General features: G+C 43.7%; 2 protein-coding genes across 2 annotated transcripts in view; both read left to right on the top strand.

Moving 5' to 3' along the window:
• The first annotated feature begins 925 nt into the window (after positions 1–925).
• Positions 926–8,453, top strand: cnga1b (cyclic nucleotide gated channel subunit alpha 1b). The gene is made up of 14 exons (XM_053343256.1): positions 926–1,011; positions 2,244–2,312; positions 2,577–2,630; positions 2,729–2,872; positions 3,014–3,118; positions 3,227–3,333; positions 3,566–3,740; positions 4,393–4,529; positions 4,621–4,793; positions 5,769–5,894; positions 6,240–6,392; positions 6,474–6,705; positions 7,854–8,029; positions 8,238–8,453. The coding sequence occupies exons 1-14, from the start codon at positions 926–928 to the stop codon at positions 8,451–8,453; spliced, it is 1,953 nt and encodes a 650-aa protein (XP_053199231.1).
• A 2,346-nt stretch (positions 8,454–10,799) lies between these two features.
• Positions 10,800–17,500, top strand: part of nfxl1 (nuclear transcription factor, X-box binding-like 1) — a 29,780-nt gene continuing 23,079 nt past the window's right edge. The window contains exons 1-8 of the mRNA XM_053343634.1: positions 10,800–10,819; positions 12,572–12,958; positions 13,490–13,599; positions 15,065–15,195; positions 15,307–15,351; positions 15,567–15,700; positions 16,055–16,140; positions 16,247–16,322. Coding sequence (XP_053199609.1) covers positions 12,580–12,958; positions 13,490–13,599; positions 15,065–15,195; positions 15,307–15,351; positions 15,567–15,700; positions 16,055–16,140; positions 16,247–16,322 — 961 coding nt within the window. The 5' untranslated portion in view covers positions 10,800–10,819; positions 12,572–12,579. The remainder of the gene's footprint in view (positions 10,820–12,571; positions 12,959–13,489; positions 13,600–15,064; positions 15,196–15,306; positions 15,352–15,566; positions 15,701–16,054; positions 16,141–16,246; positions 16,323–17,500) is intronic.

Below are 17,500 nucleotides of genomic sequence, written 5' to 3'. Positions count from 1 at the left end.
AGTCAAAACCATTGGACACATTTCTGATACCCGACATTTTATCCCACAGCATCAGCAGGTCAGACTGTGCAGCTTTATACTAAATATCTCTAAGTTTTCTTCTTTCTTTACGTCTGAACTTTTCCCAGGTGAGCTGTCCTCAGGTTGCATGTTCAGATGCATGTATGAGTGCAGGTGTGTGTGAAAGGGACGGTATGATCCTTCTAATCTCTTTATCCCTGTCAGGGTGACAGAGGAGACTCCTCCGCCGGTCCCTCCAAACCCTCCACTCCTCCGCTCCTTCATCCCTCCGTTCTCCCCTCTTTTCTCATTGGATTTAAACATTTTAAAAGACCTAAAGGAGCAAGGCTTGAGTGGGAGTGTGTTTGTATTGGGGGGGGGAGTCCTTTGTTTCCATGGCGATCACCTTTCTGGGCGGTTGTTGGATGTAGGCGACATAACGAAGGGCCAACCAAGGATTATCAGCTGACAGGTGAGTAATGAGATAATGGAAGTGAGAGTAGAGCTGTAATTATTACACCAGTTATATTCAAAATAGCATCAGACAATATGATAGATGTAAAATAACACAATTAACATCTTAGTTTAGCATGTTGGCATGCTAACATTTGCTAATTAGCACCATTGACAAAGTACAAATGAAGCTGATGGGAATGTCACGACAGGTTTTTTTATAGCTTTTTAGCATTTTTTAGCATCCAAAGTGAAAATAATGAATCCCTTTACTGTCTAATTCATACTAGTTGTGGTGGTAAAGGTAAAAGCTTGTGGGCTGATGTATAAAGTCAAGAGTAGATTTTTACATTTCAGTTAAACATCAGTCAAATGTTGCTCAGGCTTTTGCTTTGTTTAGAGGTTTTAATATTACAGTCATGTGTTTGTATGTGTTTGTCTATCAACAGAAAGCCAGAGGAGAAATACCACCATGGCTAAAGTGGGACCTCTAGTCCCTCCCACCATCGTCCTGCAAGACATGGAGGAGGAGCCAGAGGAGGTCAGGGAGCAGGGCAGGTGAGCTGTCATGGAAACAACTCGCAAAAATTGCAATGCAAATTTTAAACACACTGAGGAATCCTGAATTTAGGCCATCAGGCTTTATTGAGGTTTCAGGTCAGAGCTGAGTGAGAGTAGGTCTAAGGTTAGAAACGAGCTCTGACTAAGATGTTTACCCACAATGCAACTGTCTCCACAAGCAGATACATGTGAGGGCTGCTGAGATGATTAATGGGAAAGAAGAAAAAACAAAGCCCAAACCCTAACCCTGATTCACAAATGTGTTTTCAGGTTTTGGACTTTTTCTCTAATCTTTGATTTTTGCTGAAATATTGAATCATTTGAACATTTATTGAAATGAAAGCATGTGAGAAGTTTAGAGGGAAGAATCAGTATTTGGTGGAGCTGTTAACAACTCATAGACATCTGAAATGTTAAATAAACTAACTAACTGTACTACAGTAAAGTACAAGTACCTCAGACTGTACTATAGTAAAGTACAAGTACCTCAAACTGTACTACAGTAAAGTACAAGTACCTCAAACTGTACTACAGTAAAGTACAAGTACCTCAAACTGTACTACAGTAAAGTACTAGTACCTCTAACTGTACTACAGTGAAGTACTAGTACCTCTAACTGTACTACAGTGAAGTACTAGTACCTCTAACTGTACTACAGTAAAGTACAAGTACCTCTAACTGTACTACAGTGAAGTACTAGTACCTCTAACTGTACTACAGTAAAGTACTAGCACCTCAAACTGTACTACAGTAAAGTACTAGTACCTCTAACTGTACTACAGTGAAGTACTAGTACCTCTAACTGTACTACAGTGAAGTACTAGTACCTCTAACTGTACTACAGTAAAGTACAAGTACCTCTAACTGTACTACAGTGAAGTACTAGTACCTCAAACTGTACTACAGTAAAGTACAAGTACCTCTAACTGTACTACAGTAAAGTACTAGTACCTCTAACTGTACTACAGTAAAGTACTAGCACCTCAAACTGTACTACAGTAAAGTACAAGTACCTCTAACTGTACTACAGTGAAGTACTAGTACCTCTAACTGTACTACAGTAAAGTACTAGCACCTCTAACTGTACTACAGTAAAGTACTAGTACCTCTAACTTTACTTTAATACAGTAGTGGAGTAAATGTAGGTCTTCAGGTCTAGTTAAACCAAAGTGTTGGCTACATGAGTCGATAAATAACTGATCTTATCTGACGTGTTTTCTTTTCTCCAGAGCTGCTCAGACAGGACCTGGAGTTCTGTTCAACGTTAACAACAGCAACAACAACGACGAGGACGACGAGTAAGACACACACACACACAAAGACACACACACACACACACACACACAAAGACATACACACACACACACAGAAAGACACACAAGTGCAACACATTTCTTAATGAACCCTGGTAGTTCTCTGTAGAGTTTACTTTAGTCAGTCGATGATCGTGAAGATGCTGCCTGTGTGTGTTTCTCTTTATATTCAATATTTTCCAAATATATGCAAAATGTCATATCCAACATACATGATCTCTGGATAACGTGTTTCCTGTTGTCTCTCAGGGAGGAAAAGAAGAAGAAGAAGAAAGAGAAGAAAGAGAAAAAGGAGCAGAAGGCGTAAGTTTGATCTTCTCCACTGTCGTCATTGTTGTTTATGAAAACTGATCCGATTCCGTTTCCTGCATGTCTGTCTTCTTCTTCTTTTCTTCTTCCAGGAAAGAGAAGCAGGAGAAGAAGGAAAGGAAGGAGAAGAAAAAGAAGGACAAAGAGGAGAAGCAGAGACTGAAAGAAGAGAAACAGAAAGAGAAAGAGAAGGAGAAAGAAAAGGAGAAGGAGAAAGAGAAGGCCAAAGAGGAGGCGTAGGTTTGGGTTTTTTGGGGACTTCCTGTAGCAGATATCTGTCTTTTTAAATCAGTGTTAATGAGTTGCTATGGAAACTGGAATAAACACAATTATGTATAACGTAACAATGAGTGTAGTTAATTGTTGTGTATGTTCAGTGCTAAGGAGATCACAGTGATTGATCCAGCTGGAAACACGTACTACCACTGGTTGGGTATCATCACCATGCCCGTCATGTACAACTGGACCCTGATTATTGCCAGGTAACACAGGTCCTACCATGATTCATGCTGGTCCCCACAATGTTACTGGACTCTGATATTTGGGTCCCAACGATGTCACACTGAGTTATGACTGTGTGTGTGTTTCAGGGCTTGTTTCGAGGAGCTGCAGAGTGACTATCTGCTTTACTGGTTCGCTTTGGACCTTTTCTCCGACATTGTGTACATTGCCGACATGATCTTCAGAACCAGGACTGGTATGACATCACACACACACACACCACACACACACACACACACACACACCACACACACACACACACACACACACACACACTTTAAATAGTGTTAGATCAGCATATCTGCAGTCATGACTAAGCAGACATATGACGTAGCATGTGTGAATTACCATGTGATAAACTGACTGGTCTGTGTGTGTGTGTGTGTGTGTGTGTGTGTGTGTGTGTGTGTGTGTGTGTGTGTGTGCAGGCTACCTGGAGCAGGGTCTGTTGGTGAAGGATGAGAAGAAGCTACGTGAGCGCTACATGAAGAGCTTCCAGTTCAAACTGGACCTGATCTCCATGATTCCCACCGACTTGTTTTATTTCCTGGTTGGCGTCAAATACCCAGAGATCCGCCTCAACAAGCTGTTTAGGTTCAACAGGTACAGACACCTTGCAGTTAGATACATGTTAAATGCTTATTAGAAATGTTAGAGTCAACAGGACAGGTGGAAATATCATCTGATGAGCAAATTGATCCAGAGTGAAATATGTTGAGGGATAAATGGATTAACATAAAGTCTAGGTCACACATGAATGTTCCCCAGAGGATGAATCCAGCTGACTTCAGTGATCCTCTGATTTTTCCTTCAGCATCACCACGAGGTCAAGATTTACACTACTCCAATACTTCAGCCCATTACAGGATCTCTTTAAACTGATGTTTGTTACATGCTAAACATCAGTATATTAATGTCCAGTATTAATAAACAGTAGTGGTAGATTGACTCCACCATATTTGTTTCATTTATTGATTGATTGGTTTTAAAGATGCTATAATCACAAGCCTATACTGTACATGTGGCTTTAAATTAGCATCTCCAAGCACTGTATGTTTTTACCTCATATCTTTCATCTTGTTTTATTTGTACAGATGTTACACCTGGTCTGTTTGTCTGTGTTCAGCTTAACCTCAACCTGCATTGACTTTGATTATAAACATCTAAAATTTGCTTCACTTTTAATCTGTTGAGCTTCGGTGACGCCTTGTGACTGTGAAATGATTTTGTGAACTCTCTTCCTCTCTCGTCTCAGGATGCTGGAGTTCTTCCAGAGGACGGAGACCAGGACTAACTACCCCAACGCTCTTCGTATCTCAAACCTCGTCATGTACATCGTCATCATCATTCACTGGAACGCCTGCCTGTACTACTCCTTCTCCAAGGCCATCGGTGGGGTTGCCGGGGTTTGAATCCTGCGTCTGGGTGTTTGGTTGCTGGGTTATAAAGCCTCTAAGCTATTGTGTGCTCTCTACTCTTTTAGGTTTTGGCTACGACAGGTTTGTGTATCCCGACCCTTCAAATCCAGAGTTCGGTCGCCTGGTGAGGAAGTACGCCTTCAGTATGTACTGGTCCACACTGACACTCACCACCATCGGAGAGACGCCGCCCCCGCAGGAGAACTCTGAGTACTTCTTTGTCGTCACTGATTTCTTGGTGAGTGAAGCTCAAAGATGATTTTATAAAGATTGGAAACAAGTATCAGCATGTATACGGGTCAATGAGGTTTTATTGAGTTCATGAGGTTTAGTTTAAATTTAAAGGGTTAAAATGTGAAAATAAACGTATGAATAACTTCACACATTCTTTTTTTGTGGACCCATCATCAAATTTCTGCTTTTAATCCATTTAGAGAGAATATATTAGAGGATTATGGTAAAAATGTCTAAGTGGTGTAACCATAAAAACTTTGTACCAAATAATTCAACGTTGCTTAAAAACAGTAAATAGTCAATAAAACACCTTCTTTCCTTCCTTCCTTCCTTCCTTCCTTCCTTCCTTCCTCCCTTCCTTCCTTCCTTCCTTCCTTCCTTCCTTCCTTCCTTCCTACCTAACACCATATCAACTAGTTTGGCATGATCTTACATCCTTCCTTCCTTCCTTCCTTCCTTCCTTCCTTCCTTCCTTCCTTCCTTCCTTCCTTCCTACCTAACACCATATCAACTAGTGTGGCATGATCTTACATTATAACTTTTGTATTAAATAAAGCTAATGGAATACTATTGTTCTAAATATTACATTTCATCTGGTTACCATGGAGACCAGGAAACATTTACATGTTTTAAATGAAGTCATTATTAGTATAAGTCCACTTAAACACACTGTAGCTGATACAATATTTAATATCTATCATTATACTGTGGTTACACCATTTGACATTTTCATCAATCTGGAATTGTTTTATAGTCAGTATTGACCAATGTTTGAGATCTTTCTGTTACCGGGTTAAATCCTTAAATGTATCCCTGATTTGAATCCTGAGGTATGTGAAGTCTTGTGAGGAAGTCTTGAAAGTAGAAGGTAGTTAAGCTTTAGAGGATCAACGGTGTTCAGGTGGTCAAAAGCTTAGCCACCAAAGTCAAAGCCTTTTTGGTGCATTTTTCATATTGTATGTATTTTGTTTTCTTCCAGGTGGGTGTGCTTATCTTCGCCACCATCGTCGGTAACGTCGGCTCCATGATCACAAACATGAACGCTGCCAGAGCCGACTTCCAGGCCCGCATCGACGCCATCAAACAGTACATGACCTTCCGAAAGGTCAGTCAGTGGTCCAGTTCTGTCCACCAGCTGTACAAAGTGGATTTAAGAAAAGTTAGAGAGATTAAAAGTGTTTCAATGCCTCAATTTGGCCTTTTCTACTAAACGAGTTAAACACAAATAAACACATCTGGAAATATCTGGGAGGTTTAATGCAACAGTTCAAACTTTTCACTTTATTTATCACCATTAGAGTTTTGATTGTTATAAAGACTTTTTTTCTTTCAAATCTGCTCTATAAACAAGTTAAAAATACAAATAAATGTTGTTTCTATCAAACAGTAGACAAGAGAAACGGTGGTCCATCAGAGTCCAGTCTGATATCTGAACTTTAACCCTCTCCAGGTAACGGTTGACCTGGAGAAGCGAGTCATCAAGTGGTTTGACTTCCTGTGGACCAATAAGAAAGCAGTGGATGAGAGGGCGGTGCTGATGTACCTGCCGGACAAACTGAGAGCCGAGATCGCCATCAACGTCCACCTGGACACCCTGAAGAAGGTCTGCAAATTACACCAAAAGATATGAAACGTTAGCCGTGGAATATATATATGGATATGTAATCTCTGTGTTGTGCTGCAGGTTCGTATCTTTGCGGACTGCGAGGCCGGTCTGCTGGTGGAGTTGGTGCTGAAGCTGCAGCCTCAGGTCTACAGTCCAGGAGATTATATCTGTAAGAAGGGCGACATCGGCAGAGAGATGTACATCATCAAGGAGGGAAAACTCGCTGTCGTCGCTGACGACGGCATCAAGCAGTTTGTCGTCTTGAGTGACGGAAGCTACTTCGGCGAAATCAGTATCCTGGCTATTAAAGGTAAACTCTTAAGATCTTAAATGACATGTGTATCAATCACATAAGAACACCAGCACCTGTCTCTACATCCAAACAGACAAGAAATAAATGAAATAGTGGTGATTTATTCAGTTTGGCACAATATTGCCAACCTGAATAAATGGTGAAATCATGAACCAGGTAGAGGACTGGAACTCCTCGATGTAACGACTAGCTTTGTTTGAATTTTTTTGGTATGTGTTTTCCCTTTTTATATGTTTTGTTCAGTGTCTGTAGCATTTATGGATTCAGAGCGAGTTTTCTGTAGTTTTTAAGGTTTTTATGTTTTTATGGTATGATGTCTGGGTGGTTAGCACTGTTTCCATACAGCAAGGTCTTGGGTTCGATACCCAGCTGTTGCCTGCTCTCCCAGTGCTTGTGTGGGTTTCCTCTCATTGTCAAAAACATCCCAGCCAGTATATCCATGTGGGATCTATAAGGGTTAAATTTGTGCTACAAATATGGGTCCCAAGTGGGTTTGTCTGCAGTTTCCATGGTGGCTCCACCTGTTTTTGCTCATATGGGCTTCAGGTGGGGCCAAACTGGGTGAGACCTATGTAGACACCATATGTTTGCCCATATGGGGTCTAAGTGGGATCAGAATGGACCCTAAATGGGGCCCATTTAGTCCACATGGGGCCCAGGTGACTGAAACCATGTGGGACCTGAAAAATTTGCCCAGTTCAAGCCCATGCCCACTCACGTAGCCCACATTTAACCCATGTGGGGCCTACATGGACGTGCTGGCTGGGATGTATGTTAGGTTAATTCTCCTGTCAGTGTGACCGAGGTACTGACATAGAACTGGAGTTGGTCCCTGGGTGCTGTATAGTGGCTGTCCACTGCTCCCAGTACTGGGTTAGGATTTCTACAGGGTTCTATCTTTACCTTTTAATCTTTTGTGAGCTTTGCGGTGCCACTGAATCGTAGACTTTGTCCAAAAGTTTCTTGTCCAGAAACTATTAAAAACACATCACAAACTCTTCATTACGCTACTGAGCATGTGCAGGAGTTCGGTTCAGGTTGACAGCTTTACTAGCCTTGATATTTGGCTTTCAACTGTACCAGTGAGTTTAAAAATCGATCCTGACATTAACAGGATGTCTTTGGTCTTTGTTCTTCTTCTACAGGCAGTAAGGCGGGAAACAGGAGGACAGCCAACATCAGGAGCATCGGCTACTCTGATCTCTTCTGTCTGTCTAAAGACGACCTGATGGAGGCGCTGACGGAGTATCCGGACGCCAAAGCGATGCTGGAGGAGAAGGGACGTCAGATTCTGATGAAGGATGGACTGCTGGACCTGGAGGTAAATGGTCACATGATCTCATACAGATAATAAAACAAACAGCAAAGAGGCTGATTGGCTAAAATTAAAGTAATCTTTGTTCTTTGTTGCATGTCGTACCTCATTCTCTCTCTCCTGTTGTTTCCTGTTGGCCTCTCTGCCATCAACTGTCCAATAAAAACCCATAAGATCATATTAAATAAAAGTAATACCTCCTGTTGTCCTCCAGGTGGCAGCGCAGGGCCCCGACCCCAAAGAGATTGAGGAGAAGGTGGACCGGATGACGACCATGCTGGACACCATGCAGACGCGTTATGCCCGCATGCTGGCCGAGCACGAAGCCATGCACAGCAAAATCAAGCACAGAGTCACCAAACTGGAGAAGAAACTGCCGTCGCGATCCGACCAGCCTGGCGACGCCCCGCCGCCAACGCCCGAGCCATAGACCGACCACAGAAGAAGAGAGATGGAACAAGAGTGGAGATAGTTTCACGGGAAGAGACGAGGGGTTGCACAGCCGGGGATTTCAACAAGATGAACTTCAGATTCTGTTCCTTAAATTCAGATTCACATTAAATCCAGAGGTGTAAAAAAAGTCTGTATGTCAATCAGTCAAACTCACGCAAGTCACCAAGTTATTAAACTTTAACTTGATGGAATACCGGAATGGTTTCACAGGAGTTCCCAAGAGAGAAATGAGGACATTAACTTGTTTGAAATGGAAAACTGGCTTTAAAATAAGTTTTTAAAAAAGTAAAAAATGGCATCTGGAGTCAAATGTGACTTCATATGTCAAGTTCATGTGTTTTTGACCCTTTTGGCTTTCCATACATCAAATCATTTCACGTCACGACTCCAATCGACAAAAGGACCGAACGTCACATCTCGTCCCTCCCTGGATGTTCAGAGTTGAATCTAAATGTAAAGAACTGAGTTTGAACCTTTTTCAGTTGCTGATGGTCAAATCGTTGTGCACTCAGTGCGTTTCTGATGTGCTCACGCTGCTTATATTTATTTTTTGGGGCAACGCTTACAGAAATGTTGATTTTCTTCCATTAAAGTCGTTAAAATCCTGCAAACTGGAAGCCGTGTTTAAACTGGAGGGAAAATGGACGACCGAGCTTCAACCAGCAACAACTGAAGGAGAGAGAGGAAACGTTTGGTTGTTATTATGAGGTATGATAGACGGGTCAGTGAGGCTGTTTGTGTCCATGTGGTTTAGTCCCAGCCTGTTATGTAAAGTCATATTTAATATTGAAACAACACGGAGCCTCTTGTGTTATTATGTTTATAAGTGAAAGTACCAGATCACATGTTTATCCTGACGTTAGTATCACTGGTTTTATTTATCCTCCAACATTAAGGGTCAATGAGTTTGTTAGTGTCCATGATGTTTAGTTTAAATTTAAAGGGTTAAAATGTGAAAATAAACGTATGAATAACTTCACACATTCTTTTTTTGTGGACCCAGCATCAAATTTCTGCTTTTAATCCATTTAGAGAGAATATATTAGAGGATTATGGCAAAAATGTCTAAGTGGTGTAACCATAAAAACAGTAAATTCTCAATAAAACACCATATCAACACACACATGGACTTCATGGCCTGTACATGTGACACCTGCAGTGTGTTTAGTCTTTTTTATTTTGTGTCTTACAGATGACGTCAAATACAGAACATTTGGCTCTTTGATCAAAGACGATTAAACTTAAGTTGAGACCAAAACAGACTCTGCTGAGGTCTTAAATGTAGAGCCAGCTTCACTTTCTAGGTTCGAGGTCAAAGGTCATCGTTGTAAATCGCATGTGTGTCCGTGTAGTTTGCTTTTCTCTGATCTGATCTGACGTTTTCTGACCAATCACATCACAGCTTCGTGTAACAAACAGTTGCTAATTAGCAAAAAACTAAACCAAAATAATTTCAGTTTTTAAAGCCCTGTAATGAAATAAATATATTTTATAAGGGAAATATATTAATGTCTCTTTATTTACAATCAGCTGCACCTTCACACACCAGCGGAGTAGATCTGAATGTCAAATTTAAATGTTTCAAAATGAATAAATATGAAATAGAAACACATAAAATGACTAAAATCACCATTCCTGCAAATACTACTGTTGCTATCATCACTTCCACTTTAATACTGCTTTTATTTATTTATTATTTATAATATATTACTTATAAAACTACTATTTTAAATGTATTTTATATGTTTATTTTATTTTTGTTCATTTATTGAAATAGTACAACTATTTAAATGCTTTTATATTATTATTTTAATTTGTTTATTTATGAATGTATTCATTTATTTTTATTTCTGAATTATGAATGAGGTTCCTATAGCAACAGTTTAGTTATTTTTGCTCATTTTACACAATTTTCCACAATTCTTAATAATCAATATTTGTTTTTCCTCTAAGGTTTTATTTTTTATTTTATTTTACTATTCTTTATTTATCAATGATTTTATTTATTTTTATTAATTAATTGTGAATGATGTTCCCATAGAAAATAATTAAGTTATTTTTTCTCATTTTACAAAATTTTCTAGGACTCTTAATATTTTTTTTACGGTAAGATTTTATTTTTTATTCTATTTTATTCTATTTATTTATTTATTTTTCGGAGTATGAATGAAACGGCGTTGACACGTCGCACTGCCCGCTTGTCTCTGCGCTCGGTGGGATTTGTAGTTCTTTGTGTCGTCACTCCTCTGAGTCTGCGCTGTGTTAGAACTACACTACCCGGCATGCCCCGCGTCGCAGTGCGCATGTCCGTTGAGCCCCGGACCCCTGACAGCAGCAGCGGAGGTTTGTAAGTGTTTAAAGTCTCACTGCGTCTTTTAATGTGAAAGTTTAACATTTACAGCAGCTTTTACTTTTATACTCTTTCAGAGCTGCTTCCTGTTCGTAACGTTTTCATCCTGCGTGTTTTTATCGCTAATTTTAATTAGAGTTAGCTTCTCGGAGCTAACAGGCTAACCTAGTTTACTCTGAACTCTGCCGTTAATGTTAACCTAGGCAACGGTCAGTTAACGGTCACTAACGGTCAGTTAACATCACGGTGGTGACGGTTAGAGTCCTGTAAACTGTATAGCCTGATACACTGACTGGCAGCTGTTAGTCTTCTTATTATAGTCTCTATGTGACTCCTCTCAACTCCTCATAACTCCTCTTAACTCCTCTTAACTCCTTAACTCCTCCTGACTCCTCTCAACTCCTCCTGACTCCTCTTAACTCCTCCTGACTCCTCTTAACTCCTCCTGACTCCTCTTACCTTCTCCTGACTCCTCTTAACTCCTCCTAACTCCTCCTGACTCCTCTTACCTTCTCCTGACTCCTCTCAACTCCTCTTAACTCCTCCTGACTCCTTATAACTCCTCTTAACTCCTCCTGACTCCTCCTGACTCCTCTTAACTCCTCCTGACTCATCTTAACTCCTCCTGACTCCTCTTAACTCCTCCTGACTCCTCCTGACTCCTCTTACCTTCTCCTGACTCCTCTCAACTCCTCTTAACTCCTCCTGACTCATCTTAACTCCTCCTGACTCCTCTTAACTCCTCCTGACTCCTCTTAACTCCTCTTAACTTCTCCTGACTCCTCTTAACTCCTTAACTCTTCCTGACTCCTCTTAACTCCTCTCAAGTCCTCCTGACTCCTCTTAACTCCTCCTGACTCCTCTCAACTCCTCCTGACTCCTCTTAACTCCTCTTAACTCCTCCTGACTCCTCTTAACTCCTCATAACTCCTCTTAACTCCTCCTGACTCCTCTTATCTCCTCCTGACTCCTCTTAACTCCTCCTGACTCCTCCTGACTCCTCTTCACTCCTCCTGACTCCTCTTAACTCCTCCTGACTCCTCTTATCTCCTCCTGACTCCTCTTAACTCCTCCTGACTCCTCTTATCTCCTCCTGACTCCTCTTAACTCCTCTTATCTCCTCCTGACTCCTCTTAACTCCTCTTATCTCCTCCTGACTCCTCTTAACTCCTCCTGACTCCTCCTGACTCCTCTTAACTCCTCCTGACTCCTCTTAACTCCTCATAACTCCTCTTAACTCCTCCTGACTCCTCTTATCTCCTCCTGACTCCTCTTAACTCCTCCTGACTCCTCCTGACTCCTCTTCACTCCTCCTGACTCCTCTTAACTCCTCCTGACTCCTCTTCACTCCTCCTGACTCCTCTTAACTCCTCCTGACTCCTCTTAACTCCTCTTAACTCCTCTTAACTCCTCCTGACTCCTCTTAACTCCTCCTGACTCCTCTTCACTCCTCCTGACTCCTCTTAACTCCCCTTAACTCCTCTTAACGCCTCCTGACTCCTCTTAACTCCTCCATCTCCTCCTTCACCTTCATCTCCTTCACCTCCTTCTCCTCCATCACCTCCTTCTCCTCCTCCTCATCACCTCCTTCTCCTTCATCTCCTTCACCTCCTTCATCTCCTTCACCTTCTCCTCCTCCACCTCCTTCACCTCCTTCTCCTCCTCCTCCACCTCCTCCTCCTCCTTCACCTCCTTCACCAACCCTTTCAGAGTAAAAGTAAAGTTTAAAGTATTTTCTCTCTCAGCTTCCTGGATGCGGTTGCCATGGAGAGGGCGTGGCGACAGCAGGGGAGGGGGCGCGGCCGCAGCCAGCAGGAGGCTCCAGGTGAAAGGTCACGACCCCCACCGGGAGGACGAGGAGGAGGAGGAGGAGGGGGAGGGGGAGGGGGGGAGGATGAAGCCCGTCGCCGTGACTACCGAGCCTGAACACGCTCCATCGGTCCAATCAAAGTTCGAGGAGATCAGGAAGTCCAACCAGGCTGCTGCTCAGCGATTGGTGGAGAGCCGCCTCAGCTCCTCCTCCGATGATGATGATGATGATGAAGATGATGAAGATGTAGGTGATGAGCGTAAGGATGGAAAGAGAGGAAAGATCCTGGAGTCGACGTTCACCAGCTACACCAGCCAGACGGGTCAGAGACTTACACTGAGTTATTCATTAGAGTCTGATTAAAGGTTTTACATATTTTACAGTTTACAGTTAATTATAAAAAGTTTGATCCAGACTTGTGATTTTAAATTAATTATCCTTTAATTCCTTCCTGTTGTTCTGCTGCTCGTCATTAATAACTTATTAGTTATATTATTTATATATTATTATGATTGACAGGAAGTAATAAGTATTTAATGAACGGATGTGTTAGACATTCCTCTCTGTGAATATTAACAGCATCACTAAAGTTATATTATAAACCTGATCGGTTCCTCTCATTGATGCTCTGATGTTAACTCACTCTGTGTGTGTCTGTGTGTCTCTGTGTGTGTGTGTGTGTGTGTGTGTGTGTTACTCTCTCTCTGTGTGTGTTACTCTCTGTGTGTGTGTGTGTGTTACTGTGTGTGTGTATATATGTGTCTCTGTGTGTGTATGTGTGTGTGTATATATATGTGTCTCTGTGTGTGTGTGTGTGTGTGTGTGTATGTGTGTCTCTGTGTGTGTGTATCAGGTGGTGATGTCAGCGGTCTGGTGAGGACCGGTCAGTACGTCAGTGATCTGTTTCAGTCTGGAGCTCTCACCTGTCTGATCTGCATCGCCTCGGTCAAGAGGACGCAGCCGGTGAGACACTCAACACTCACACATCATCACTCATCACACATCATCAGTCATCAGTAATCACTCATACATCACACTGATCACTGATATATAATCAATCATCAGTAATCAGTGTGATGTATTAATGATGTGAGATGAACCTCTCTGTCTTTATTCAGTTCAGTGAGCTTTATTAACATTAAATGTTTCCTCAGCAGTAAAATAACACAGTAACATACACACAGTAACACACACCATAACAGCTGGTAAATGAGTCTCTGGTGTTTAAGCTGCAGTTTATTTTGAAGGGCTTCCTGCTGCTTTATTTATTTATTTATAAACACATAAAGTTTATTCTCCTGTTAACTTTCTAACTTCACTTTAATTAGAAACTCAATAAAACCTGAACCAGTGAGTCAGGTTGATGCTTAATGATCAGTAATGATTGAACTCAGACCAGGTTCAGTTAAACCTTTACATATTTAATACAGTAACTTTACACAGTCCATGGTCCTCAGCTGTTAAAGGGTGGAGTGCACTCTCCGGGTCGGGGATGAGATCCTGGCCCAGGTGGAGGAGTTCAAGTACCTCGGGGTCTTGTTCACAGTGAGGGAAGGATGGAGCGTGAGACCGACAGGTGGATCGGTGCGGCGTCTGCAGTAATGTGGACTCTGCACGGATCCGTCGTGGTGAAGAGATTTACCAGTCGATCTTGGTTCCTACCCTCACCTCTGGTCATGAGCTTTGGGTTCCTACCCTCACCTCTGGTCATGAGCTTTGGGTTCCTACCCTCACCTCTGGTCATGAGCTTTGGGTTCCTACCCTCACCTCTGGTCATGAGCTTTGGGTTCCTACCCTCACCTCTGGTCATGAGCTTTGGGTTCCTACCCTCACCTCTGGTCATGAGCTTTGGGTCGTGACCCAAAGAACAAGATGGCGGGTACAAGCGGCTGAAATGAGCTTCCTCCGTAGGCTGGTTGGGCTCTCCCTTAGAGATAGGGTGAGAAGCTCAGTTATCCGGGAGGAGCTCGGAGTAGACCCGCTGCTCCTCCACGTTGAGAGGAGCCAGATGAGGAGGCTCGGGCATCTAGTCAGGATGCCTCCCGGACGCCTCCCTGGTGAGGTGTTCAGGGCCCGTCCCACCGGTAGGAGACCCAGGACACGCTGGAGAGACTACGTCTCTCGGCTGGCCTGGGAACGCCTCGGGGTCCCCCTGGAAGAGCTGGAAGAAGTGGCTGGAGAGAGGGAAGTCTGGGCTTCCTGCTTAGGCTGCTGCCCCCGCAACCCGACCCCGGATAAGAGGCAGAGGACGGACTTTACATATTTAATACAGTAACTTTACTCTCTCTCTCTCTCTCTCTCTCTCTCTCTCTCTCTCTCTCTCTCTCTCTCTCTCTCTCTCTCTGTCTCTCTCTCTCTCTCTCTCTCTCTCTCTCTCTCTCTCTCTCTGTCTCTCTCTCCCCCCCCCCCCCCCTCTCTCTCTCTCCAGGTGTGGAGTTGTTCCAGCTGTTTCTCTCTCTTCCACCTGCCGTGTATCCAGAAATGGGCGAGAGACTCTGCCTTCCTCGTGTCCTCCATCACTGATGAAGACTTCGGTCAGAAGCAGCACCCGTGGCCTTGGTGAGGAGGAAGAAACCTTCATACCTTCATCTCTAATCATATAAATATTATAAATAAAGTTTTTATAAAAAGAAGAATAGAATTTAATATGTTGTGATTTTCTGTCTTCAGTCCAAAGTGTCGAGCTGAGTATCCTCCCAGCGCTACGCCCAACAGGTGAGCATCATCTCATAGCAGCACCTTACTACACCTGCTGGACCAGGAGTAACTCTGTGTGTGTGTGTGTGTCTCTGTCTGTGTGTGTGTGTCTCTGTCTGTATGTGTGTATGTGTCTCTGTGTGTGTATGTGTCTGTGTGTGTGTGTCTGTGTGTGTGTGTGTGTGTGTGTCTGTGTCTGTCTCTGTGTGTGTGTGTGTGCGTGCTGCGTTCAGGTACACGTGTTACTGTGGGAAGCTGCAGGATCCTCCAGCTGATCCCTGGTTGGTTCCTCACTCGTGCGGCTCCGTCTGTCAGAGGGAGATCAAACCCAGCTGTGGACACACCTGTCTGCTGCTCTGTCACCCTGGTAACCAACACACACGCACACACACGCACACACACACACACACACACACACACACACACACACACACACACACACACACACACAGCAGGAGGAATGAAGCCTACTGATGCCAAATGAAGATGAGTCACAGAGCGTTTTAAATAAACCAGTTTATTATTTATTCATAAACTTTCTTCACATTCATTTGATTCATTAAAGTTCAACTGGAAACAATTACGTTATATTTTTAATCTTTAGTTAAAAACTAAAAACTTTAAACGTGATACAAAATACCGTTAATCACAGTTATAGAAAATGAGTCATGTGACTGTAGATTATTGATTATAGATGAATACTGATCATTATTATTCTCAGGTCCCTGTCCTCCGTGTCCGAAGATGGTTTCAGTTTCCTGTTTGTGCGGCAAAGCGAAGCCCCTCCCCCGTCGCTGTAGCAACAAGGTACGCTGCCTGGAGACGGTCCAATCACAGCAGAGCAGCAGAGATGACGGACGGTTTGAATGAACCAATCAGAGCGCTGCTTTGTTAACTGTGTTTCTCTCTGTAGACGTGGAGCTGCCAGAAAACCTGCGGCAAGTTATTACCCTGCAGACACCACACCTGCTCACTGCCCTGCCACACAGGTACACACACACACACACACACACACACACACACCTGCTCACTGCCCTGCCACACAGGTACACACACACACACACACACACACACACCTGCTCACTGCCCTGCCACACAGGTACACACACACACACACACACACACACACCTGCTCACTGCCCTGCCACACAGGTACACACACACACACACACACACACACACCTGCTCACTGCCCTGCCACACAGGTACACACACACACACACACACACACACACCTGCTCACTGCCCTGTCACACAGGTAACACACACACACACACACACACACACACACACCTGCTCACTGCCCTGCCACACAGGTACACACACACACACACACACACACACACCTGCTCACTGCCCTGTCACACAGGTACACACACACACACACACACACACACACCTGCTCACTGCCCTGTCACACAGGTACACACACACACACACACACACACACACACACCTGCTCACTGCCCTGCCACACAGGTACACACACACACACACACACACACACACACACACACACCTGCTCACTGCCCTGCCACACAGGTACACACACACACACACACACACACACACACACCTGCTCACTGCCCTGTCACACAGGTACACACACACACACACACACACACCTGCTCACTGCCCTGCCACACAGGTACACACACACACACACACACACACACACACCTGTTCACTGCCCTGCCACGCAGGTACACACACACACACACACACACACACACACACACACACACACACACACACACACACACACACACACACACACCACGACCCTGTTTCATGAAACAGGTTTAACTAACTCTGAGTATTGCCGGCAACGTGGACCAAGCTCAGACACGGTTGAATGCTCCAAGTGCAGGGTGTAGAGCTGGTCCACTGTTCCACGGCCTGGACGAAAACCACACTGCTCCTCCTGAATCCGAGGTTCGACTATCTGACGGACCCTCCTCTCCAGGCACTGCCCCCGATGTCCACACGATGCTGCAGAGTCATGTCAACCATGACAGCCCCACAACATCCAGGGCCTTGAGGAACTCGGGCCGGATCTCATCCCTGCTTCCTTACCGGAAGGCGTGTCGGTGGGATTGAGGAGGTCTTCGAAGTATTCCCTCCACCGATCCACAACGTCCCGAGTCGAGGTCAGCAGCGCACCGTC

This window comes from Scomber japonicus, chromosome 22, assembly GCF_027409825.1.
Source record: "Scomber japonicus isolate fScoJap1 chromosome 22, fScoJap1.pri, whole genome shotgun sequence".
Taxonomy (NCBI): domain Eukaryota; kingdom Metazoa; phylum Chordata; class Actinopteri; order Scombriformes; family Scombridae; genus Scomber; species Scomber japonicus.
Note: the sequence above shows the minus strand (reverse complement) of the source record. Positions and strands in the feature narration are given on the sequence as shown.

Bases quoted from the DNA above. Each gene is read 5' to 3' on its own strand.
- cnga1b (XM_053343256.1), top strand. From the start codon at position 926: ATGGCTAAAGTGGGACCTCTAGTCCCTCCCACCATCGTCCTGCAAGAC. The intron at 4,530-4,620 runs GTGGGGTTGCCG...CTACTCTTTTAG, and splicing joins CTCCTTCTCCAAGGCCATCG to GTTTTGGCTACGACAGGTTT. The intron at 8,030-8,237 runs GTAAATGGTCAC...GTTGTCCTCCAG, and splicing joins ATGGACTGCTGGACCTGGAG to GTGGCAGCGCAGGGCCCCGA.